Here is a 25,411-nt window from a genome sequence, read left to right as displayed (position 1 = left end):
GGATGTACTGGGGTGTTCTGAGCAGTACTGGGGTGTACTGGGGTGTTCTGAGCAGTACTGGAGTGTATTGGGGTACACTGGGGTGTACTGGGGCATACTGGGGTTTGTTGGGGTGTTCTAAACAGTGCTGGGGTGTACTGGGGTGTGTTGGCGTGCCCTGAGCAGTACTGGGGTGTACTGGGGTACACCGGGGTGTGCTGGGGGCTGCTGCAGAGCTCCCTGGGTGGCTGTGCTGGGGCTGTGCTGGGGATGCACGGCGGGAGCACTGGGGCGGTGTTAGGGATGTGCTGCAGCCATACCGGCACGGTTAGGGATGCACCGGGGCTGTACCGGGGCTGTACCGGGGCTGTGCTGGCATTGCGGTGCCTCAGCAGCGGCAGCGCCCCGGCACATCCCGGGAGCGCTCCGGATCGGGGCCGCCGCTGGACCGGGCGGGCCGGGTCGGGTGCGAGGGGACCCGGGGGCTGCCGTGCCGTGCCGTGCCGTGCGTGGCGGCGGCATGAAGTCGCGTCGGGGCAGGCTGAAGATCCCCTCGCTGACCTTGGAGTGAGTCGGAGCCGGGGCGGGGCGCGCCGGCACCGGCACCGGCACCGGCACCGGCACCGGCACCGGCACCGGCACCGGGGGAGGGCGGCAGGACCCTGGGCCATCCCCGTCCCGCTGCTTCCCTGTCCCGACACGTGCCCCATCCCGGTCCACTCCTATCCCGCTGCATCCCCACCCTCGGGCCGCAGGTCCTGGTCCTTCCTCCTGCGGTCACAGCCCGGACGCTGCCGGTGACAGCCCCCGCGGCACCGCCAGACCACCCGCCGCCTTTCCCAGCCACTGCCTCAGACCCCGCAGTGTCCCTGCTGTCCTCTGCGCTCCCCCTCCAGCTCTGCCTCACTTTCCTCGCCTGACCCCCCCAGCCCCTGTCCCCTCGGCTCTGGGCCCCCGGCCCCCTCCAGCCCCAGGGCACGGTGCCACCAGCGCCATCCATCAGCCGCTGACAGCGCGCCGGCTCGTCTTGCCTTGCAGCTTGTCTCCGAGCAGCCAGAGCCCGACGCTGCTGAGCCCCTGCAGCCCCTGCAGCCCCTGCAGCCCCTTACTAACCCTGCATCCCTGGAGGTAAGACCCCCCCAAACCCTCCCTGGGAACCGTGGCTCCAGGGAATGAGGGGAAGGTGGAGATGGTGACAGAATTGTGGGTCCCCTCCACCAGGGATGTCCTGGGGCACCCCAAAAGGGTATGACTGTCTTTGGTGGGACACATGGAGCGATGTGGCTGGGGTCTGTGCCAACCCCTGCACACCCCAAAACCAGCCTGGCTGTGCTGCTGCCTTTGTTCTGCTACTGGCTGGTCCATTTTGGGGAGCCCCAGTGGGGATATTGTGACAGCAGCTCAAGCTCAGGCTCTGAGCATCCCTGTTGTGAAGAGAGACTTCGAGAATGGACCAGGGCCCTGTGATGGGAGCAGGGTGGGACTGGGGATGGCGCCTCCTTTGTCACTTTTCTGCTCTGCCACGTGTTGAAGGTGAGGAGGGGCTGCTCCAGGGGGTGGGTTCCCCCCTCTACCCTCCCCCAAAATGCCAGAAGCCCCCTGTGGTGCCCCGCCGGTGCAGGCGGTGGCCGGGCCCTGCACCCTGTGCCAGCTGCGCTCTGCCCCGGGGACAAGGTGCACCAGCTGTGCTGGCACCGCCGTCACACCCCGCCCTGTGCCCCGTGGCACCCGCGGCACAAAGCTGCACCTGCTCGGCAGCGGGGCTGAGCCGCTGCCTCCGTCTGTCTGTCTGTCCGTCTGCCGGGGAGAGCAGCTGGCGGCGGCAGAGCGGGATCCGGTGGCAGCTCAGCCGCTGCTCAGCAACAGGCAGAGCCATTTGTGGGCAGCAGGGCAGGAGCCCGGGGGCTGCCTGTGCCCGCCTGTGCCCTGCCTGTGCCTGTGCCCTGTCTGTGCCCTGCTTGTGCCCTGCCTGTGCCCTGCCTGCTGGCTCTCTCTGCTAGCCCTGCCTGGCCACCGCTTGTCCCGTGGTGTCTGCAGCATGTGGAAAACCAGCCTGGCCTTGTGAGTGCTCACCTGAGGCCTTGAGGAGAGAGTTTTTGGGGTGCTGATGGTGACAAGGAGGGGGATGAGGATGGGGACAAGGACAGGCAGCCTGTGCTGGTGTGTCATGGCTGCTGGGCAGGAGCTGAGGGGAGAGGTGCTGAACCTCTGCCCAACCATGATTTCACTGGCCTGGTGAGTGTGGCAGTGCCATCCCACACAGCTCAGGAGGTTCTGGTGGCCCTGGTGTGCCACCACGCAGGAGGGTGGGTGTCACCAGCTCTGAGCTGAGATCTCCCTGGCTGAAATGTGGGCAGGAGGTTGCAGGGTGCTGCCAGGACCCTGTGGGTGCCCTCAGAGGACACATCCTTTGGCTGGCAGGGGGCTTTGGGGCTGCCCCCGCTGACTTAGGGGATGATGTTTGTGCCCCTCGAAGGCATCAGTAGCAGTTGTTGAATCTCCATGGTAATCCTGACCCCATTTTGGGGTGCTGCCCTCTCTCTATGGTAACCTGAAGCCCATTTTGGGGTGCTGCCCCATCTCTGGTCTAACCCTGACCCCATTTTGGGGTGCTGCCCTGCCTCTATGGCAATCCCGACTCCTCTTGGGGTGCTGCCCCACCTCCAGCCCAACCCTGACCTTATTTTGGGGTGATGCCCAGTCCCTACTGTAACCCCGACCCCGTTTTGTGCCACTGCCTCCTTTCCCTGGTAACCCCCCCACCCCCACTTCCTGTCCTTTTGGGGGGTGATCCCCCCATCTCCATGGCAACCCCGACCCCGTTTCGGGGCGCTGCCCGTTTCCATGGTAACCCCGTCGCCGCCGGGCGGGAAGGGGCGGGCGGCAGCGGGAGGCGGCAGCGGCGGGAGGCGGCGGGAGCCCGGCCCCGCTCCCGGCCCCGCTCCGGGCCCCCGGCGCGGCCCCGCACGGTCCCGGGGGCGCCGCTCGGTGCCGGGGGAGCCGCTGGGTACCGGAGGACGCGGCCGGGCCCCGGCGGGGCCGCGATGTCGGACCCGAGCTGTTGGGGAGCCGCCCCGCCCGGTTACCGGGGCCAGCGGGCGGCCGGCGCCCTCCTCCAGCGCTCCAAGAGGTACCGGCGGCCGCCACCGGCACCGGGGGGCAGCGGCGGGAGGGGCTCCGGGTGGGAGCGGCCCCGGGGTCCGTGGTTTGGGGGGGTTCAGTGGGGATGCACCGGGGTGCGTGGTTTGGGGGGGTTTCAAAGGGGGGGGTGTGGGGGGGGGGGAGATGTGTCTTTGCAGCGGGGACACTCGTGGTGTGTGGGTTTGGGGGGTCCTTGCACGGCGGGGGCTCCCTGGCTTGTGTGTTTTTGGGGGATGGACCAGAGTGGATGGTCTGATGGGGGGCACGTGTGGGGTTTGGGGTGGTGTTTTAGCAGCTGGGAGGCACAATGGGGTGTGTGGTTTAGGGGGTCTGTGTGCATCGGGGGATGCTTGGTTTGGGAGGGGCAGCAATGCATGGGGAGGTGGGCACCAGATTGTGTGATATGGGTGGGGGGGCTGTGCACCAGGGTGTGGGGTTTTTGGGGGAGTCAGCACTGGGGGGTTTGGAGGGGCTGTGCACCACAGCTGCATCTTTTTGGGGGGTGATGAGCAATGAGGCAACCTCCTCCAGATCTCGAGTGTGGCAGGGTGGGGTGGGCTGTGCAGGTTTGGGTGGGTCTGTTGGGACCCCAGTGCCACAGGGGATGTGGGGTTTAGGGTTCCAGGGCCATTAGGGGATGTTTTGGGGTGCTCTGTGCCCATCCTTGGTGTGTGTGGGTTTGGTGGGGGTGTTAGAGAGAGGACATACCCTTGTGACCCCCTGTGCCAAGGTGGACACTCCTGATGGGATGGATCCCATGTGGCACATGGCCCGAGCCAGGGTGAGGGTCCCCAGGGTGTCTGGAGGGGTGGGAAGGGGCCAGGGATCCGGGGGGGGCAAGGAACTCCCACCCCCTTTGGCAGCAGGGCTGGGGGGTGCAGAAATGGGGTGCAATGGGGCTGCCCTGGCTCTCCAGCTGCAAGACCAGGCCTGACCCAGGTAGGCTGGTGGGACACGTCCCCAAGGAGGGGGACAGGAGGTGCAGAGCACCCGCTGAGCCCCCCAGGTGTGGGTGGTGGGGGCTGGGACCTCCATCCAGCACATTCGGGGTGCTGCAGCTGGCCCAGGCATCAAACCCTGCCAAGGCTTTGTGTGACTGAGGTGTTTAATGGGTGCGGAGGCAGAGCAGAGAGATTCCCATTGTTGCTGTCTCTCAGTGTCAGTGTGAGCTGGCACAGAGCAACACGGTTGCTTAGCAAAGGTATCCATCCCATCCCAGCCCGGGAAGGCGCCTGCCTCACCTGGGCTGTGGGAATTCCTGCTCCCAGTGCACGAGGACGGGCAAAGAGGGCCTTTAATAATTAAGAAAAGACGTTGGATGGGGTTTTCCAATCTGGGGTGGCCAAGCTGGGGAGGCTCTGGGGGAGATGTGTAATTGGAAAGATGATCTAGGCAGTCATCTGTCTCCATCTGAGCATGATGAGGCTGTAATTCTCATGAAGGGCAGAGGATTTGCTCTTCTTTCATTGGCATTCCTAGAATCCACGGTGAGGACCTCACTGGCCTATTTAACAGAAAGCATATGATGTTATTTAGTGGGATTAAGAGGTTTGAGGGATCCTAATTTCCCGTGGGGGATGTGGAGATGGCCAGCACAAGGCAGAGGAGGCGGTGGTTCGATGCTGACAGGGTTCTCCTTCTCCGTGGATGGCTGTTCACACCTCAAACAGCACAGGAACACAGCCCAGCAAACCTAACAGGTACAATTTCCTACCCACCGCCGGGAACCCGCGGAGCAGGGGCGTGCAGGGACGCACCCCAGGGTGCTGAGCAGGTTCTTAAGGCTTTTTTTTTGCAGTGCAAAAAAATAAATAAGTCTATACCCAACTTGTTACCCTGTGATTCCCTCTGAGGATTTAGGATTTTGCTCTTGGGAGGTGCCTGATGTGTAGCTTGGTGCTCCAGGGTGGGTTCATGGGAGCACCCACAGTGCTTTAGGCTGGGGTAGGATAAGGGTGTGCTGGGGTCTGTGCCAGGCAGCATGTTGCATTTCACTGTCCAGACCCTGGTCCTCATCCCAGCCCCATTCCAGCCCTGTCCCAGCCCCATCCCTGGAGGCAGCCAGGTTCAGCGCTGTCACAAGTCACGGAGGACAAATGTCATGAAGAAACTTGGGATGCAGCTGCTTGGTTCAGCGGGTTTCAAAGTTAAACGTGAATTTATCCCCCTGGAAAGCAATTTTTTTTTTTCCAGGACGCGGTGATCCATGGCACTTCCCTAAATCTCCAGGCACATTAGGGCTGTTGGGGGATATGGAGCCAGCAAGGAAGGGAGCTGGGAGCACAGACACGTGCTCTCAGTCACGCAGCAGGAGCGGAGCCGCCTGCTCTGCCCTTTGAGATTGTGCCTGCTCCCTTATCACTGTCCGACCCCGCCCTGCTCCCTCCACCCCGCACCCACTTTGTCCCAAACCTGCTCTTTTCTGCCTCGGATTCACCTGCCTGCCGTGCCCGGCACCGCGCTGGCATCTGCCACACGGTGTCCTGGCAAGTTTTAGGGGTGGATCCCGCGGGAGAGCAGCAGGAACTGCAGCCTCTTTGTGCACTTCCCTGCCTGGCCCTCGGTGTTCCACAGCCCTGGCCCCGAGCCACCCATCCCTGCTCGCCTGGATCCTGGCAGAGCCTTTGCCAGGTGAGCGTTGTGCCGTGCAGCCGCATCCCGGGAGCTGCTCGCGGTACCCACGGCACTCAAGGAGTGCTTGGACAATGCTCTCAGGCCCAGCGTGGTGTCCTGTGCAGGGCCAGGAGTTGGACTCGATGATCCTTGTGGATCCCTTCCAGCTTCAGGATATTCTGGGATTCAGTAGAGCTGCCAGGTTCTGCTCCATCTCCTGCCCCTGGACATCCCGTGCCGGGGCCGGGTGCTGCTGCGGTGCCGGTTTCTCCTCCCGGGCAGCCTCCCCATGGCTGACGCACGATTTTGCTCCAGGCTTTGGGGTCACACAGGCTGTCACACACTTTCCATATCCCTTGAAACAAGTCCTGGATGGCAGAGGCAGCCCCACGGCCAAGGCAGCCTCAGCCCGAGCAGCGCGGGAGATGCTGACAGCGATTTTCCACTCCATTTTTGGTACCAAACGTGCAATGAGGTGATGGAGGCAGAGCAGGCAGCGGCCCCGGCGCCTGCCATCGGGGCTCGGCAGTTGTCTGTGCCCTGGGGCTGGTTGCTAGCCCGAGGTTTCCGTGCGGGAAGGATGGGAAGCAGCTGGAGATGATGTGTCAGGCGGAGGGGGGTTACAGTGGCGCAAGATGGTTGTGGGAGCCGAGGGTGGAGCGCGTGGAAACAGGAAACGCTGGCCTCGCTCTGTGTCACCATTACTGGAACTTGCTTCACTAAAGGTTTGTTTTCACTTCCAAAATGAAAGCCAGGGAGGAGAGGTGAGCCCCTGGCCCCCCGGGCTGTCCCCTCTGCAGGACACAGACTCAGTCCCTGTGCAGGGCTGGCAGTGAAGCGGTGTCAGAGCTGGCAGCTCTTTGCAGCCCTCCTGGCTCCTAAACCTCCGAAACCTCTTCCTGTGTCACTGCGGTGCCGGGGCAGGGCTGCTCACGCTGCCTCAGTTTCCCATCCAGCACACAGGGCCGGCAGCAGCCGAGGCTGTGGGTTCTGGTTGAGAGTTTGCAGCTCTGCTTGGGGCTCAAGCCTGTGTTTAAGTGAGAAAATCAAACACGGGAGACAGGAAAGAGAGTAGGGTTGGATGGGATGTTGGGAAGGAATTGTTCCCTGGGAGGGCAGCTGTGGCTGCCCCTGGATCCCTGGCAGTGCTCAAGGCCAGGCTGGACAGGGCTTGGAGTGACCTGGGATGGTGGAAGGTGTCCCTGCCATGGCAGGGGGTGGGATGAGATGATCTTAATGTTCCCTCCCAACCCAAACCATTCTGGGATTCCAGGAAGGGGTAAATGCTTGGGGAGGGGAAGGTTTCTGTCTCCCCCCAACATCTCAGCTCAGCCCAGGTGCTGAGAGGGAACCTCTGAGCCCCCCAGGGTCACTGCAGCTCCAGGTGAGCTCAGAGCAGTCACAGGATGTGTGTCCCAGGGGGCACCCAGAGACCCTTCATTCTGGCTGCAGAGGAGGGGTTTGGGGGGCCCCAAGCAGCTTCCCTGGAGGCAGAGACCTTCAAAAGAGTTGGGGCTCCTGGTTTTAATCCCACTAAAACCAAAGCAGGAGGAGCCCTGCAGGGGAGAGATGCCAGAAGGAGGCGAGGGGTGATGGATACCAGGTGTAGAGCTCTGTCCACGTGTCTGGAGCCCTGTCCATGCATGTAGAGCTCTGTCCATGTGTGTGGAGCTCTGTCCATGTGTGTGCAGCTCTGTCCATGTGTGTAGAGCTCTGTCCATGCATGTAGAGCTCTGTCCATCTGTGTAGAGCTCTGTCCATGTGTCTGGATTCTGTCCATGTGTCTGGAGCTCTGTCCCTCTGTGCAGAGCTCTGTCCATGTGTCTGGAGCTCTGTCCCTCTGTGCAGAGCTCTGTCCATGTGTCTGGAGCTCTGTCCTTTTGTGTAGAGCTCTGTCCATGTGTCTGGATTCTGTCCATGTGTCTGGAGCTCTGTCCTTCTGTGTAGAGCTCTGTCCATGTGTCTGGATTCTGTCCATGTGTCTGGAGCTCTGTCCTTCTGTGTAGAGCTCTGTCCATGTGTCTGGAGCTCTGGCTACACCTTGGCTGTGCGTCAGTGTCTTGTGCACCCACCTGGAGGTACCTGTTGTGAGTCACTGTCCTTTACACCCTGGATGCCACATCTGCCACTCCCTTCTGTTTTTGGGATCCGTGGAGAATCCCTTCTCTTCCAGCTCACCCCTGAGTGCTGTGGGTGTTGTGGCCGTGGTGTGATGTTAAAAGCTGTCCTTTAATTAGTAGCATCTGTGTGGGTTCCTGTTCCCAGCTCGGTGAGGAAACTCGGTGTCTTTGCGGAATCTGCAGCCTGAGGAAGCGGAAACAGGGGAAGGGGAGGGTTGTCCTCGTGCTTGAGCCTCTGCTCTGTGCCGTGGATATTTGCAGTTTCCTCTTGGCAGGGTGAAGGAGAACTTAAATGAGCCCATAGTGTTTTTAACGGGTTGAAATGCAGGAGTGGGGTACGACAGGAGTGGGGAGCAGCAGTGGGAATTTTTGAGGCTGAGCCCTCTTGCAAGGCAGCCTTGGACTCAGGGATGAAAGGAAAGGAAAACCAAAATTCCTGTGAGGATGGAAACCTTGTGAGCTGGGAGGGTGGGAATGGAGATGGGGATGTGAAGACCCAGCGGCTGTGGCCTTGCAGAGATGCTCTGTGGGATGCTGGGCTGTGGTACCAGGATGGGATTCTTGGGGAGTTTTGGGGTGTCAGGGTGCTGGTGCTGCTTTTCACCTGGTGCTGGTGCACATGGCTCCCTCCTGCTGCCAGACAGAGCACGGCCCAGCTGGGGCAAAATTCCCACAAATTCCTGGAGACACTGCAGTCTCAGGGGGTTGGGACTGTCCTCTCTGCTGTGACATGGGGATCACCAAGGGCAGGGAGATTTGTGGGAACTGGGGGCATTTTCCATGCCCTGGAGCAGGTCAGGTTGTGGCTGCTTGGCATTTCCACTGCTTCCTCCTTTTACATCCCTTTTTCTATTCCTGCCTGGGGCTGTTGCCCAAGGGCCTCCTGCCTCTGCCCTCCCCAGTGAGCCAAAACCAGAAGTGGGACCTTGCTGGGACAGTTCTTTGTTAAAAATAACCCTGTCTGCCCATCTCCAGCAGCGCTGGGCCTGGGGATGGATCTTCCCAGTGGCAGGAGATCTGTAATCAGTGGGGTGACAGCAACCGTGCTCCCTGGCACAGGAATTCATGTGCAAGCAGACATTTATGTGCCTGAGCCCATCCAGCTCTGGCTGTCATGGATTCCCTAAATTAATTCCCTCTCTTTCTTCCCCAGTTGCCGAAGCAGCAACAGGAAGAGTTTAGTGGTGGGCACCCCCTCTCCGACCCTCTCACGGCCTCTCTCCCCTCTCTCTGTGCCAACAGGTAAGGGATTATCCCAATGGATGGTTCAGCACCTCCCAAAATTACCCAAATATTTTGCAGGGCTTCAGCACCTGGGTAGCAGCAGTGGGCCTGGCTGCTGGCTGCCAGGTGCCTTCTCCAGGGGGGAAATGAGTTGGGAAATGCCTTAAACACTTTCCCCTGAAGGAGCAGCCCAAAGCACTCTGGACATCGTGCTGGGGTGGGTTTTGGGATGAATTTTCCCCCTTTCTCCCTGCAGCTGGGAGCAGTCCCTTGGACAGCCCACGGAACTTCTCTGCCAGCACCTCCATCAACTTCCCCTTCGCTCGCAGGTGAGCTCCCAGCCCCGGTCCCACAGCAGTAAATATTCACTAGTAAAGATCATTCCCCCTCCAGGGAACTGTTCTGTTGACTTGTTTTGCTTTTATTTTTGCTTGTCTTCTGCCTGCTTTCTGGCCTGGTGGTGTTTCCTCTGCCGTGACTGGTTCCTCCTGCCACCCCAGCCATGCTCCTCGGACTGACAGGCAAGTACCAGGGATGGCCATGGGCTGCATTTTGGGGAGGTGTCTGCTCCACATCATCAGGGACCTTCTTTTCTAAGTGTTCAAGGCCAAGCTGGACAGGACTTGGAGCAATCTGGTCAAGTGGAAAGTGTCTCTGCACATGGCAGGGAGTGGGACTGGGTCTTTGAAGTCCTTTGCAATGCAAGCCCATCTGGAACTCTGTGATTCTCTGTTTGCATCCCTGTGTGGGAAATTTTGCACCAGGACTGGGCTCCCTGCAGCTCTGGGAGCAGAAATATCTCTGTTCCCATCACCCCACCCCTGGCTATGTGTTCAGCCCCATCTCAGACTCCTGATGGATTTTCAGAAGATGTCCATGGATGGATGCTCATCCAGCTCCCCACAGAGGCAGATCCTGCTGCATCCTCTCCCCAGCCCACACCCTGCTTAACTAATTAATTAATTGCACCCATGGGGGGCGGGTGGCTGATTTTAACCCATCGATTGTGGCGTGGAAACAAGCCCGAGGCTCTCGGGTGGTTTGCACACTTGTAACAGAGGGAACAGCCAGGCTGTGGGGTCAGGAGTTTGCGAGTGCTGGAGCTGGATGTGGCTCCCTGCCAGCTCCTGCTGTCCTTGACCCCACAAGGGAAATGGCAGTGGGAGGTGAAGGGCCTTGTCTTGACCTGGACGTGTCCCCATCCCTTGGAAACATCCCCAAGAGGAAGCATTTGCCTGCCTATGAGCAGTTCCCTTCCTGTTTATGGCCAGGCTCTGCTCCCCGGCGCCTGCTGTCTCAGGATGAGTCTTTGGGAATCCCAGTTTCTCACCAAGAAAACTCCCAGCAGGCTGAATTTTGCTCTAATTAAAAATCAGACTCTTGCAGGCTTTTTTTTTTCTTGCCCTGTGTGGAATGGATTCAATGGAGCCCCACCTCAGTCCCTTTGCAGTGACCCTGCTGCCTGCCACTGCCCCTGCAACAGCTCCCCTCACCTGCAAACCCCTGATTTCACCCCATCTCAGTCCATTCTGAAAAGAGGTTTCAAGGTTTTATTCCTCAAGCCACACCTGTGTCCTGTTCCCCAGCTTTTGGCTCTGATGATGTTGATTTGCATTTAGATGTTGGGTTTTTCCCCTGTGTGTGATTGTTGTGTTTGCACTGGCAGGGCTGATGGCAGAAGGTGGTCACTGGCTTCGTTACCCTCCTCTGGCTATGGGACCAACACCCCCAGCTCCACGGTCTCGGTAACATTTGCTTTCTCATGGTAGCAGATGATAAGATCCTAAAACCCCTGATTTTTGGTGAAATGCCTCCCAAGCTCCATGGTGCTGTGTTCTAAGGGACCATGTGCTTTAGCTGCATCCTGCTTCCCAAATGAGCTTTTAAGAAAGTCATAAGGCTTGGCTGTGAGCTTGCAGCACTCCTGGGGGTTAAAGTGTCCCATTAGAGCATCTCTGGGTTAACTTCATCCCTGGGATTACAGCATCTCTGGGAGTTACTGTGTCCTAGGGTTACAGTGTTCGTGGGGTTACAGAATCCTTGGGAATCAGAGCATCCCTGGGATTACAGCATCTCTGGGAGTTACTGTGTCCTGGGGTTACAGTATCCCTGGGCATTAGAGCATCCCTGGGAGTTACAGCATCCCTGGGATTACAGCATCTCTGGGAGTTACTGTGTCCTAGGGTTACAGTGTTCCTGGGGTTACAGTATCCCTGGGTATCAGAGCATCCCTGGGATTGCAGAATCCCTGAGATTACAGCACCCCTGGGAGTTACAGCATCCTTGGAATCAGAGCATCCTTGGGCACTGGAGCATCCCTGGGGTTACAGCAACCCTGGGATTACAGCACCTCTGGGAGTTACTGTGTCCTAGGGTTACAGTGTTCCTGGGGTTACAGTGTTCCTGGGGTTACAGCATCTCTGGGCGTTACAGCAAACCTGGGATTACAGCACCTCTGGGAGTTACTGTGTCCTAGGGTTACAGTGTTCCTGGGGTTACAGTATCCCTGGGTATCAGAGCATCCCTGGGATTGCAGAATCCCTGAGATTACAGCACCCCTGGGAGTTACAGCATCCTTGGAATCAGAGCATCCCTGGGCACTGGAGCATCCCTGGGGTTACAGCATCCCTGGGTGTGACAGGACTGAGCTGCCTGGGATGCTGGAGTTACAAGGGATGGGGCTCAGTGGAGCTCGGTGGAGCTGAGCTGAGTGGGAGAATGGGGGATTTTGGGCTGGCAGTGAGCAGTGCAGACCTCCCCAGTCTGCTCCTGTCCACATTGCACACTCCCAAGCCCGCCCCATGCTGCCTGTCAGTGTTTCCATCCTCCCAAGAGTCTCCAAGGGACATTTCCCTCACAGCCTCGCTCACCTTGGGGAAGCACGGCCCCATCACTGATCTCCTTCATCCCTCTCTCTCTTCCCAGTCATCTTCATCCTCCCAGGAGCGCCTGCACCAGCTGCCGTACCAGCCCACCCCCGACGAGCTGCATTTCCTTTCTAAGCATTTCCGCAGTACGGAGAGCGTCACGGACGAGGAGGGCCGGCACTCGCCCTGCCTGCGCCCCCGATCCAGGAGCCTCAGGTGGGAGCCAGCTCCCAGGACGATGCTGTCTGGGTTTGGAAAGACAGGTGGATGCTCTGACAGATAGGAACAGAATACACACCCCATTTCCAACCTAAGACAAATACACTGGGTGCTGGCACATCCAGGGCACCCTCTGTCCTCTCACCAGCTGTTCCTGGAGTGTCCTGGTCCTGCTGTAACCTTTGTATGAAATTACATGTTTAGATTCATGTCTGTGCAGGATACCGGTATCATAGAGTTGTTCTAGATACAGTTTAACTACATCCTGGTGTCTTTTTTCATTCCTTGGGTATTTTGGTTTAATCCCTGTTTCCTTAGAAAAGTAGGAAATGCTCTTGGGCCAAAATTTGGCTGGAGTAAAATATTTCTAATTTCTAGAGGGAATCTCCTCGAGGACTTTTAAGGAGAAATTAATTTCTTTTATATTAGGTATGTTCCAGTCGGGATTAAAAGTACACCCTGATATTCTCTAAAGACCTTGTACTTTACCCAGGGAGTAGAGACATTTTTCATGTCCTCCATGGTGAGGAGGATCCTGTTCTATACCTTGAAGAACATGGGACAGGAGACCCCCTGTGGTTTCTCAGAGACCCCCACCTCTCATGGGATTTACTTCTCCCATATCCCAAACCCTGATATGGGTTTTCCCTGTGCAGGGAAGTGGAGGAACTTTGGCTTGAGGTTGTAGGTGCCTCATCCCTGGAAATATTCAAGGTCAGGCTGGATGGAGCTCTGAGTGACCTGGCCTGGTGGATGGTGTCCCAAAGTATTCCATGATTCTCCATGGTCTGGTTCTCAGCATCTTCTCAGCTGTTGGGATGTGGCATTGCTCTCCTGGCAGCAGGCAATACCTGTCTCCTAGAGCTGAAGCTGGAGAAACTGGGATTTGTTCCACAGTAGTTGCTTTGCAGCCTCTTGCTCAGTTGTCTGAATGATTTTGGTGGTGAGGAAGGAATCACTAAGTAGAAGCCCAAGCAGTGGCCATCCTTCTATGACTTACCTGCTGTTAAAAAATAAAAATCCCATTTCTAGGCTTGGATCAGAAAATATCCCCTTTGCTTGCTGGAACTGGCCTTTGCCTCTACCAAAAAAAAACCAAAACAACAACAACCCACAAGGAGTGCAGGTGACTGGGCATTTGTGGGCTGGAGAGAGGAAAATTTGGAGAAGGCATTGAGCCAGTGGCCACAGCACTGTGTGAGCTGACCCTCAGCTGTACCTGCAGAGCTCCACCTTGCTGCCCCAACACCACATCCACAGGAGCCACCCACACTGCCCAGCACCAGAGGCTTGTGCTTTTTGCAGGGGATGTTTTGGTTAAATCTTCTTTTCCCTCTGAAAAATCTCCTGACCCTCTTTGCTACCAGAAGCAGAACCACAGCCTTGCGTGTTGCCAGCTGAAATGTCATTAAAATCAGATTAATTATCTGACAGGGGTTTGTAGGTGGCGAGATTTGCACCGAGGATATGCCAGTTCTGCAGTTGGCACAGCAAAGGCTGGGGCTGGTTTTAATCACCATGTTTATTATTTTATAGTGGTTAATGAGTTGCTGGCTGCTCCTGTGACTTGCTTTGCATAACGGGATCACCAGGCAGAGCCCTGGGAGGGGCAGTGTTGGGTGAGGGAAGGAGGAAAACCATGCTTAATGAAGGTTGCTGTGTCCACCACGAGGCAGCAACCTTTTTGGTTGGGTTTTTTGTTTGCTGGTGAGCTGCAAATACGGCAACGATGGCAAGAAATTGTGGGATCCAGAGGAAGGGAAAGATGAGCTCATTTTGCAAAGCTGAGGGGATGATGGAACATCCAGAACCTCTCAGTTCTGGATTTCCAAGTGACTTGTGTTTGGAGACCTGGGTTCAGCTTCCCTAGACCACATGCCAGGGACCTCCAGTGTCTGGGATGCTGCTGGGAGCACTGGCCCAAGGCTGGTGACTCCACTTGGATGGGTTTTAACCACTTGGAGCCAGGAGTTAGGAGGAGGGACCAAACTGCTCTGCAGGGGTAGTGGCTGTTTGCACAGATGTGAAAGACTGGAACCTGCTAACGCCGCTGTTCTCCTCCCTCTGCAGCCCCGGACGGACGAGCGGAACGTTTGATAATGAGGTGGTGATGATGAACCATGTCTACAAGGAGAGGTTCCCCAAGGTAACAGCCAGGACTTGGCAGATGAGCGTGTTGGTGCCTCCATGGCATCCTGGCAGCACCTTCTCCTCCCTGTGGGAGTGTGGAATGCATGGGTGGATCATGGGGGGTGTTGGGGACGCTGGAGACACAACAAACCTGTGGTTTAGTGACCACACAAGTGCCCTGTCACACAAGCAGGCAGAGGACTCTGGAGAGTTTGGTGGAGCTTTTGTAGTCTGTTGGAAGCTGGGTCCCAGGCAGGGCCTTGTGGATGTGGATATTTGAGCTGCAGGAGGTGGTGGGATGAAATTCTGGATGGCCAAACCCAGTGCAGGAGGTAGGATGAGATCCTGGATGCTCAAATCAACTGCAGGAGGTGGTGGGATGAGATCCTGGCTGATAAAACCCAGTGCAGGAGGTGGTGGGATGAGATCCTGACTGGTAAAACCCAGTGCAGGAGGTGGTGGGGTGAGATCCTGGCTGGCCAAACCCATGGCATGGGGACGTGTGTTCCTGGCCATGACCACCCACTCCGCCTTGCAGGCCACAGCCCAGATGGAGGAGCGCCTGCAGGACACCATCACAAACTTCTCCCCGAGCAGCACCCTGCCCCTGGCTGATGGGGTGCTGGGCTTCATCCACCACCAGATCATCGAGCTGGCCCGAGACTGCCTGGCCAAGTCCCAGGGAGCTCTCATCACCTCCCGCTACTTCATGGAGCTGCAGGAGAAACTGGAGAAGATGCTCCGAGACGTGAGTACGGGGCAGTTCCCTGCCTGGTGCCACCTCATGAGGCCACCAAGAGACACCTGGCTTCTGTCTCCATTCCTGACAGGCTCAGGAGCGTTCTGAGAGCGAGGAAGTGAAGTTCATTGATCAGCTGGTGAGGAAGCTGCTGATCATCATCTCCCGGCCTGCCCGACTTCTGGAGTGCCTGGTAAGACATGGAAGCTCCTGTCTTGTCTTTCATGGTCTGTGCCAGCCCACAGAGGAGGCAAAGCCTCCAGGATGCCCCTGGATCCCTGGAAGTATCCGAGGCCAGGCTGGACAGGGCTTGGAGCAACCCAGGATGGTGGAAGGTGTCCCTGCCCATGGCAGGGGAATGGAATAAGATGATCTTTACATTTCTTTCCAGACCAAACCATTCTGTGACTCTGTGGTTTTCAGGTTTGGGGGTTTTTTTTGGTTGATTTTGCTGAATTTCTAAAGCAGTGACCTTGGGCTGTGGTTCCTGATGAATTTTTCATCTTCCTTTGTTTTCCTTCCAAGGCCAGCTCACAAAGCTACTTTTTTTTTCATCACCCTTGACCTGGGGAATGATGAGGGAATGATGCATCCAGGGCCTGTCCCCAATTACTGGTGTCACCTGCAAGGCTTAGAGGAAGAGTTTAACTTTGCAAAATCTCTCTCCTCAACTGTGCTTGGTTTTTCCCATCCAGGAGTTCGACCCAGAGGAGTTTTACCATCTCCTGGAAGCTGCAGAAGGACATGCCAAAGTTGGACAGGGAATAAAGACTGATATTCCCCGATACATCATCAGCCAACTGGGGCTCGTCAAGGACCCACTGGAGGGTAGGGAAGCACTTGGGCTGGGGGTTCTGAGGTCTGCAGCAGGATGTGGACTCCCAGTTTGGCCACTGGTGATCACAACTGAGCACTGGGAGGAGTCAGGGAGACCTGTAGGGGTGAGGGAGGTCACAGCAGGACCAGGATGATGGCCAAGTCCTTCTGGCCAGCCCCATGTCCCTTATTATTGCTTCCAACACATTCAGCAAAGCAGATTAAGCTCAAAAACACTTAATCTGTGGCCCTGGGGGGGAGAAAATAATAATCCCTGGAGAACGCAGGAATGACTATTAAAAAAAAAAAAGAATTATATAAACGTTTAACCTCGTGTTGAACCTCTTAACGTCATGACCTGAATTTCTCCGTACGATAGCTTGAGCAAAGCATGTGGCCAAATACCCGTGGGGTCTCCGAGTTTGGGGGGAGAGTGGTTGGGCAGGGGGTGGTTTTGGTGTGTGTTGAGCATGAGGAAAGTGAAAACCATCCCTGTCATCTGCAGAAATGGGGCAGCTGGATCACTTTGACAGCGGGAACACCATCACACCGGAGAACGATGACACCTGTGAGGTGAGCGTGGTCCCACCTGCCTGTCCCACCTGCTGCCTCCAGCTTCCTCCCACCTCACCCCTCACCAGAGCTCCTTGCAGCTGTCCTAGACTGGGAGCTGTTCATTTTGGATTGTTCCCAGGGGTGATTAATGTATTCAAGGGGAAGATCTCACAGGCCTTCATTTGGCTTCTTGAGTGGACAGAGCTCAGAGCAGGCTCTTGATCTGCAGAGCATCTCAGGCTTCTGGTTTGGGGTTTGTGACTGGAGAGGGCTCTGGCAAAAAGAAGCTTTTGGAGGTGGTACATGATGGTGCTGGGTGAATTCCTGCTTCATTAAAAACCTGTGTGTTCCTCAGAGCCAGCCTTCAGTCCCCGTGCCACGGAGGAAGCCCTGCGAGGGGGACTTCGAGACCATCAAGCTGATCAGCAACGGGGCTTACGGGTGAGTTGGGGAGTTCCTATCCATTGTCTCCATCTGTAAACAGCTCCAAAGCCCTTCTTTGTCCATGCCCCACAGTGTGGGGTGGGCAGTGCTGGTGGCTGGAGGACTTGTGTTGAGGTCCAGCCCTTCCTCCAGGGCCGTGTACCTGGTAAGGCACAGGGAGACGCGGCAGCGCTTCGCCCTGAAGAAAATCAACAAGCAGAACCTTATCCTGAGGAACCAGATCCAGCAGGTGTTCGTGGAGAGGGACATCCTCACCTTTGCTGAGAACCCCTTCGTGGTCAGCATGTTCTGCTCCTTTGAAACCAAGAGACACCTCTGCATGGTCATGGAGTATGTGGAAGGTGAGAGCAGGACTCGGGGCTGGACGGTGCAGGGAGGAGGGGAGGATATCAAAGCCTGAGCATCAAGGATACCACCTGGACATCTCCTGCCCTGCTTTGCTCCAGGGAGCAGAGGGAAGCACAGGGAGATGATTTTGTGATCCTGATCTCCTTGATGAAGGTGGTGACCGTGGTCACCTAGGAGAGCGTTTGTGCCCCATGCCTGGGGATCAGCTGCTCAGAGGGGCTGGCTGGGAGCCTGCTGGTCCTGCTGACCTCGCTGCCTTCCCTGAGTCCCCTGTGTTCCCACAGGGGGGGATTGTGCCACGTTGCTGAAGAACATGGGCCCGCTGCCCGTCGACATGGCCAAGATGTACTTTGCTGAGACCGTTCTTGCGCTGGAGTATCTCCACAACTACGGCATCGTCCACCGGGACCTCAAACCTGACAAGTGAGGGTGTGGGTCAGGTCTGAGCAAGGGTGGGGCTTTGAATGGGGAAGGGAAAGCCAAGAGGGAAGGGCAGAATGCGTTTTGTTCCCCAGAGACTGGTTCTGTGCTGTTGCATCAGGACCAGAGGCCCTGGAGGGTGGCTGGTCTGTGTCAGGTCTCCCCAGAAGCAAACAGCAGCATTGTGGGGTGTCTGTCTTCTCCTGCAGTTTGCTCATCACCTCCATGGGCCACATAAAGCTGACAGACTTTGGTCTGTCAAAGATCGGCCTGATGAACATGACCACGAACCTCTACGAAGGGCACATGGAGAAGGACACGCGGGAGTTCATGGACAAGCAGGTACGAGCTCCTCGTGGCTGACCTGCCGTCACTGGGGTCCCAGATAACCCCGGGATTTGTTGCAAAGGTCACTGCAGAGGTGTCAGCCCCTGCTTCCCACACAGGTGTGTGGCACTCCGGAGTACATTGCTCCCGAAGTCATCCTCATCCAGGGCTACGGGAAGCCCGTGGACTGGTGGGCCATGGGCATCATCCTCTACGAGTTCCTGGTGGGCTGCGTGCCCTTCTTCGGAGACACCCCCGAGGAGCTCTTTGGGCAGGTCATCAGTGGTGAGTGCCAGGGACAAGTTTGTGTTCCCAGCAGCCAAGGCTCATCCTTTAACACATGGGAAGCTCCATTCCTTCCTGTCACCCTCGCTGAACAGTGAGGAGGCTCCTCAAGCTTTGACTTCCCACTTTGGGAGGGCCCTTCCCCTGCTGCAGCTCCTGGGTGACTTTCCTCTTGCCCAGAAGTGTCTAAACCCTTTCAGCCACCCCAACCCCCTTTTCCTTTTTCCTTGCAGATGAAATTATGTGGCCAGAAGGGGACGAGGCTCTCCCTGCAGATGCCCAGGACCTGATCACACGGCTGCTGAGGCAGTGTCCCCTCGAGCGCCTGGGCACTGGTACGCATGGCAGCCCCCTCAGAGGGTGACCTGGCACCTTGATTCCCATCAAACTTGTGTGGCTTTGAGTCCAAAGCAAGTCCTACCACACTGAGGGTGCTTGGAGGAGGTTTCCTGCTCGGGGTTCCCCCCAGGAAGGCTGCACAGGGCTCCTGTCCATCCTTTTTAAGCCATTTGCTCTATGTAGAGGACAGACTGTGCTGTTTGGGGTGGGAGTGGGAGCACCCTGGATCCTGCCCCATGCCCCTGACATGGGTTCCTCTGCCTGGCAGGAGGTGCACATGAGGTGAAGCACCATTCCTTCTTCCTCCATCTGGACTGGAACGGGCTGCTGCGGCAGAAGGCTGAGTTCATCCCCCAGCTGGAATCAGAGGATGACACCAGCTACTTTGACAGTGAGGCCAAATCCATCCCTCTTCTACCTCTGCCAATCCATTATCCCAGCTGCACTTTGGATGCTCACATGGGGGATGAAAATCTCCTGGGTGAAGCTGGTCTCTTTACAACCCAAGTCACAAAACAAACACAATCCTCTTTCCAGGCTGCTCACCTTTACCTGCTTCCTCCCTCAAAACTCCCCTGGGATTTGGGGCTGGGCTGTCACCCTCTGGGTGTAGGTCCCACCTGGCCCTGCTGCAGGCAGGGTGACATTCCTTCCTCCTCTGGCTCTTGCTTTCAGCTCGCTCCGAGAGGTATCGTCACTTGGACTCAGAGGATGAGGAAACCAACGACGAGGAATCATCGGTGGAGATCGGGCAGTTCTCCTCCTGCTCCCACCGCTTCAGCAAGGTGCTCCAGCCCCTCCTGCAGCATCCAAAATGCTTTGTCACCACAAACAGCGTGGCTGTGCCGAGCATCGCTGTCTTGGCTGACACCACAGCACCAAAACTCCCGAATTTCTACTCCTTGCTGATGGCTCCTCTCCTTCTCAGGTGTACAGCAGCTCAGAATTCCTGGCGGTCAACTCCACCCTGAGCCTCTCCTCCTCTGAGCGGAGTCACTGCGATGACAAAGAGGAGCGGTGGGACCGGCACTCGGGAGATGAGGACAGGAGCCGGCCAGCGGGCACTGAGCCCCGGTGCGTGGTCAGGGGGGCTGCACTGCTGGTGTGGGCTCTTGCAGTGCCCAGGGCTTGTGCCAGCACTTTCTGCCAACACTGAGGGTTTGTGCCATCACCAAGGGTTTCTGCCAACACTGAGGGTTTGTGTCAGGACCAAGGATTTGTGCTGACATCACGGGTTTGTGATGGCACTGAAGGGTTTGTGTTATTTCTGAGGGGTCAGTGGGAGGTGTCCTGGGGATGCTGCCGTGGCTCAGTGCCATCTGTCTTGCCCAGCCTGGGTTGTCCTGAGCCCTCCTGCTCTTCCCACGCAGCCTCCGCTCCTGGACGTCCGGCAGCTCCACGCCGTACACCTCCCGGCACGAGCGCAGCCGCAGCCCCACGGCGCTGCCCAGCACCCTCAGCCTGGACACCATGCCCAAATTTGCCTTCTCCTCAGAGGATGAGAGCCCTTGTGTGGCGTCCAAGCCAGAGAAACCCAAATTTGTGGTGGGAGACTCTGATGCAGGGACTGGCGGCGCGGTGAAGCAGTCGGCATTATCCGGTGCGTAGGCTGTGGGCACCAATGTGGGGTTCTCTAGGGGCAACCAGGATCCTGCATGGCATGGGGTGGCTTCTCCACATCCCCAAACTCTCCCTCCTCCCCTCTGTGCAGCTGATCTGGTCAGCCTGAACCGCATCCGCCTGCGGAGCAACAGCACCGGCACCAAGAACTCGACTCCCCGGAGCCTGGAGCCGAGCGGGGGCCGTCGGCTGAGCACCCAGAAGGATATGCCAGAGAGACAGAGAGCCTCCCTGGGCAGCCGTGTGCCCAAATCTGCCTCTGTCTCGGCCCTGTCCCTCATCATCACCTCAGGTCTGTGTGCTGTGTGGTTTACCCTGCTGGATGGCCACTGTCTCGTGGTTTTGCCGGACTGAGGTGGCTCCTTCTGCTTGCAGATGACTTCGGTGGCAGTGCCCTGATGAGCCCCATCTCCCCTCACTCCCTCTCATCCAACCCCTCTTCCCGGGACTCCTCCCCGAGCCGAGACTCCTCGCTGGCCATCGCCAGCCTGCGGCCGCCCATCATCATCCACAGCTCGGGGAAGAAGTACGGCTTCACGCTGAGAGCCATCCGCGTCTACATGGGCGACAGCGACGTCTACACCGTCCACCACATGGTCTGGGTACGTGCCCTGGGGTCTAGCGGTGCCTTTCCCAGTGGGAAAACACCAGGAGCAAGCTGGCATCCAATTTAACCTCTCTGTTTGGGTTGCAGAGCGTGGAGGAGGGGAGCCCCGCGCAGGAGGCCGGGCTGAGAGCAGGAGATCTCATCACACACGTGAACGGAGAGTCCGTGCTGGGTTTGGTCCATCGGGACGTCGTGGAGCTGCTGCTGAAGGTGGGTGACCAGAGCCACTCTGCTGTCCCAGGACATCAATTCAGCAGCTCCCTGGCATTGCCTTTGTTGACAACTGAGGCAGAAGCTGGCTCAGATCTGGTGCTGCAAAGATTTGTTTTCCATCCCTCAGAGTGGGAATAAAGTGGCCCTGCGGACCACTGCCCTGGAAAACACCTCCATTAAAATCGGTCCTGCAAGGAAAAACAGCTCCAAGACAAGGATGGCACGGAGGAGTAAAAAGAGCAGGAAAAGGGATGGCCAAGACAGGTAGGTAAACTGGGATAAAGTGGTATTTGTCTCAATGTGTGGGGTACTGGGGGAATGCTCTGGATCTGCCATATCAGGGTGGCCAGTGGGGTCTGGTCCTGCCAACACTGGGTTGGATGCTCTGGATCTGCCATACTGGGATGTCCAGTGGGGTCCTGCTGCCACAAGGTCAGCAGACTTGAGACCAACAGCTTTAAGGAGAAGCCAAAGTTATTCCTGTCCCTCCAGCAGGAGAAAATCCCTTTTCAAGAAGATCTCCAAGCAGTCGTCGGTCCTGCACACCAGCCGCAGCTTCTCCTCTGGTCTCCATCACTCGCTGTCCTCCAGCGAGAGCCTCCCGGAGTCCCCCACGCACAGCCTGTCCCCGGGTCCCACGCCGCCGTGCCGCAGCCCCGCTCCCGACCTGCCCTCAGGTACGCCAAGGGGGGATATTGGCTCGGGGCAGGGCAGGATGCTGCGTGTCCCTCGGGGAGGCCGTGTCCCTCCACCCCTACAGTGACCTTTTCTCTTTGTACGGCAGATGCTGTGTCCCCTCAGAGCACCTCTCCCTCCTCCAGCACCCCAACGTCACCCGCCGGCCACGTGCGCCCCAGCTCCCTGCACGGGCTGGCCCCCAAACTGGGTGGGCCACGCTACAAAGTGGGACGTCGCAAATCCACCAGCAGCATCCCCCCCTCGCCCCTGGCCTGCACCCCTTCCTCGGCCCAGCGCCCGCCTTCCCCCCAGCGCTCCCCGTCTCCGCTCCCTGGGTACCCCAAAACCCCGCATTCCTTCCAGGGCAAGACCCTGTCCCCCCCCACCATCGTCCGGCAGAGCTCGCGGCCCCGCAGCGCCGACTGCCCCCGCTCCCCCCTCCTCAAGCGCGTCCAGTCGGCCGAGAAGATCGTCACCATCCTGGCCGAGAAGAAAACCAGCGGCGGCCGCAAGCTGGGGCTGGAGATGTCCACGCTGGATGGGGAGGCCATCGCGGAGGGCGACGCGCTGCCGTACCCCGCGGAGCACGGGTACCACCCCGCCAGCTCCCGGCTGGCAGAGCGCCACGACCGGGACCAGGAGATGGTGGTGATGCGGCGCCTGAACCTGTCGGAGCGCAGGGACTCCTTCAAGAAGCAAGAGGCGGTTCAAGAAGTGAGTTTTGACGAGCAGGAGACGGCGGCAGGAAGCGAAGATGGTGGCAAGGGTGAAGAGGGGCAGGGCACGGCCGCCCAGGGCGGCGCGGAGCCGCCGCCGAAGCCGAAGCCCGGCACGGTGCCGCAGATCGCGGTGCAGGGCTCGGAGAGCGACGAGCAGGAGCCGGCGGTGGCCGAGTGGGAATGCCAGGGCTCCTACCCCATCAGCAGCACGGAGCAGCCAAACAGCAGCATCTCCTTGCCGTGGTGGGATGGGTGTGAGCACCGGGACCGTGGCTCCCAGCAGCAGCGGAACTGCGGGCAGGGATCGCCCGGCCACTGGCAGGTGCCAGCACAGGGCCAGCAGCCAACGGGTGCTCATCTCCCGGCTCCCCGGGGCGTGTGGAGCGGGGCCAAGCACGCCTGAGCCCCACGCTGGCACCAGGGATGGTTCAGGCTCCCTGCAGCATCCCAGTGCCTCCCCAGCACCCCGTTCTGTGCGGCAAATCCGTGAGAAAAATGTCCCCGGGGCCACTCTGGACCCTGGCTGGGCCGGCTGTGCCCCGGCACTTCGCCCCCCTGGAAGGCTTTTTGTACTCCCTGAAAGATGCTCATATTTTTATAGAGACGCAGGAGCTTTTCCGGCAGCGGCGTTTCCCCAGCTGGGCCCCAACCTCTGTGTACAGAAAGGACTCGATGCAAATATTCCTTAATTAATTTATTACTTTTTATAAGCTAAACGGGCAGTGCAGGACTGTCGCAGGGGCCAACCCAGCTCTGGGAGTCCCAGCCTTTCCCGTGCGTCTCCCAGCTCCCAGCCCACTGTTTTCTAACCCACTCGCTTTTCCCTACTTTTAAATTTCAATTCTAGCTGGAAACACCCCAGATCTCCTAAGAACCTCATGATTCTAATATTTAAAATTCAAACAAAACCCCAAATCCACCGTAACATCCCCGAAATGCTGGTGCTCCAGGCTGGGATGAAGAGGGGGGATATTCTTTGCATATGGATCATCAGATGATGTGCATATGGATCATTTTATAAGCTTATAGGAGATATAAAAAGGGTTTAATTATTTTATTTGTAGATTTTGTAGCCACCTGGCTCCATTGGCCCTTCCAGGTGGAGAAAATGGAGACATTCCCCAGATGGGAATATTAATGGGATTTTTAGGGTCAGTTTTTGCTCTTTCAGAAATCCCACAAAATCCAGTGGTGGTGGTTGGCCAGTGCACAGACACCTACAAAATCCCAATTTTTTTTTTTTTTATTAATCTCCCCAACCCAGTGAGCACCTCTGCTGCTTCACTTGTAATTTGGGAATTTCACCCCTTTCTCTCCCCACCTCCTTGCTCTTTACCCAGCAAACGACAGCTCAACCCAGCATTTCTCCCCCATTTCTACCATTTTCTGGGCTATAAACGTTTCCATTTGTTGATGCATGTTCTGGCTTCCCCCCCCACCGTGGTTTGGTGCCGTGGTGGTGACAGGGGGACATCCCTGGTTTGCCAACCCCGCTGCCATCAGGTGTCACCGTACCCCCGGTGGATTTTTGGGCTGCGTGTTGGATTCTTTTGTGCACGTGTGGTTTGTGCCAGGCTCCGTATCCCGCTTCTCCCGTTCAACTGGTGCTGTTAAACCCCCCCAAAAACGAGCAACCAGAGCTGCTCCGTGTTTCCTTTGCTTCTCCCTCCACTCTCTGTATGAAGGTCTTGGAAAGGCAGCGGGGTTTTGGGGAGACAGCGGGCACCCCCTGCCCACTGGCACGGTGCCATGGGGGGGCTTGGCTGTGCACTGCTGGCGTGGACAGGGTGGGAAGAGGATTTTTTAAATGGGAAATGTCTTAAAAGCCAAGGGGACTGTGTCTTCCTGCCCAGTGCCCGGCTCTGTTCGTACCTTCGGGAAGTTTTATGTTGGATTAAAATTGTTCCTTGCGCTGAGTGTGGTGTCCAGTGGCACTGGAGCATGCAGGGCAGCGAGTGCCCGCTCTGGGGGCGATGGCAAGGGGTCAGCACAGGTGGGAGGGGAGGGGAGGTGGCCCTGCAGTGGCACCGGGGTGGCTGGCACCCAGCCTGGCTCCAGTACCGGGTCCCGGTGTGGGTGCCCGGAGCAGTGTCCTGCACCTCAGTGACCTGTGCCCGGGGCAGTGCCCCATGCTCGGTGCCACGCCCCGCTCCAGGTATGCCCCATTCCCAAATCCGTACCCCATTCCCAAATTTATGCCCCCTTCCCAAATCCGTGCCCCATTCCCAAATCCGTGCCCCATGCTCTGTCCCCGTGCCGTGCCCGGTGCCTCATGCCCAGCGCAGTCCCGGTGCTGTGCCCATGTCCAGTGCCCGTGCTGTGCCAGTGCTGTGCCCTGTTCCCGGTGCAATCCCTGCTCAATCCCAGTGCTATGTCCCGTTCCCGGTTCAATCCGGGTTCAATCCCGTTCAATCCCGCTTCAATCCCGGCTCGGTCCCGGTTCAATCCCGGTGCTGTGCCCCGTTCCCGGTTCAGTCCCGGTCCAACCCCGGTTCAGTCCCGGTTCAATCCCGGCTCAATCCCTGTTCAATCCCGGCTCAATCCCGCTTCAATCCCGGCTCAGTCCCGGTTCAATCCCGGTGCTGTCCCTCGTTCCCGGTTCAGTCCCGGTTCAATCCCGGTTCAGCCCCAGTTCAATCCCGGTTCAATCCCGGTTCAGTCCCGGTTCAATCCCGGCTCAATCCCTGTTCAATCCCGGCTCAATCCCGGCTCAATCCCGGTTCAATCCCGGTTCAATCCCGGTTCAGTCCCGGTTCAATCCCGGCTCAATCCCGGTTCAATCCCGGCTCAATCCCGGTTCAATCCCGGCTCGGTCCCGGCGCCCGACGCGGTGCCTGCTCCATTCGCCACCAGGGGGCGCCGCCGCGCTCTCCCTCCGAGCCCCCTCGTCTCCTTCCGGAGAGTCTCGCGGGAGGGGCGGGGCCCCGATAGCGATCGGGCCAGGGAAGGGGCGGGGCCGGAGTCTTCGGGCAGCTCCGTCCTCTGTCGTCTCCTCTCGGTTATTTCCG

General features: G+C 58.1%; 1 protein-coding gene across 6 annotated transcripts; it reads left to right on the top strand.

Annotated features, from left to right (window-relative positions):
* The first annotated feature begins 494 nt into the window (after window positions 1-494).
* MAST3 (microtubule associated serine/threonine kinase 3) lies at window positions 495-24,319 on the top strand. 6 transcript variants are annotated; one of them, XM_041481212.1, is made up of 27 exons: window positions 495-546; window positions 9,007-9,095; window positions 9,334-9,406; window positions 9,578-9,598; window positions 10,744-10,822; window positions 12,003-12,160; window positions 14,234-14,309; window positions 14,832-15,041; window positions 15,124-15,225; window positions 15,728-15,860; window positions 16,354-16,421; window positions 16,759-16,844; window positions 16,980-17,188; window positions 17,480-17,618; window positions 17,825-17,957; window positions 18,062-18,227; window positions 18,461-18,562; window positions 18,835-18,957; window positions 19,242-19,351; window positions 19,495-19,640; window positions 19,937-20,166; window positions 20,278-20,478; window positions 20,562-20,788; window positions 20,881-21,003; window positions 21,134-21,270; window positions 21,502-21,683; window positions 21,791-24,319. In XM_041481212.1, exons 1-27 carry the CDS (start codon window positions 500-502, stop codon window positions 22,804-22,806), a joined length of 4,386 nt encoding a protein of 1,461 aa, XP_041337146.1. In that variant the 5' UTR covers window positions 495-499; the 3' UTR covers window positions 22,807-24,319. The 6 variants fall into 6 exon arrangements, with proteins under 6 accessions (XP_041337146.1, XP_041337131.1, XP_041337113.1 ...); XM_041481197.1 differs by having other exon boundaries at window positions 21,499-21,683; XM_041481179.1 differs by lacking the exon at window positions 495-546 and adding an exon at window positions 2,873-3,109.
* Window positions 24,320-25,411: the final 1,092 nt, after the last annotated feature.

The sequence above is a fragment of the Pyrgilauda ruficollis genome, unplaced genomic scaffold (assembly GCF_017590135.1).
Source record: "Pyrgilauda ruficollis isolate IOZ18807 unplaced genomic scaffold, ASM1759013v1 scaffold115, whole genome shotgun sequence".
In the NCBI taxonomy this organism is placed as follows: domain Eukaryota; kingdom Metazoa; phylum Chordata; class Aves; order Passeriformes; family Passeridae; genus Pyrgilauda; species Pyrgilauda ruficollis.
The sequence above is the reverse complement of the archived record's forward strand: the minus strand, read 5'-3'. Positions and strand labels throughout refer to the sequence as shown.

What these genes read in the sequence shown, in the direction of transcription:
- MAST3 (XM_041481169.1), top strand. Translation starts at nt 3,024, where the DNA reads ATGTCGGACCCGAGCTGTTGGGGAGCCGCCCCGCCCGGTTACCGGGGC. An exon ending in CCCCCAGCTCCACGGTCTCG is followed by an intron (nt 10,823 to 12,002) that starts GTAACATTTGCT and finishes CTCTCTTCCCAG; the next exon opens with TCATCTTCATCCTCCCAGGA. An exon ending in TGACACCAGCTACTTTGACA is followed by an intron (nt 18,958 to 19,241) that starts GTGAGGCCAAAT and finishes TCTTGCTTTCAG; the next exon opens with CTCGCTCCGAGAGGTATCGT.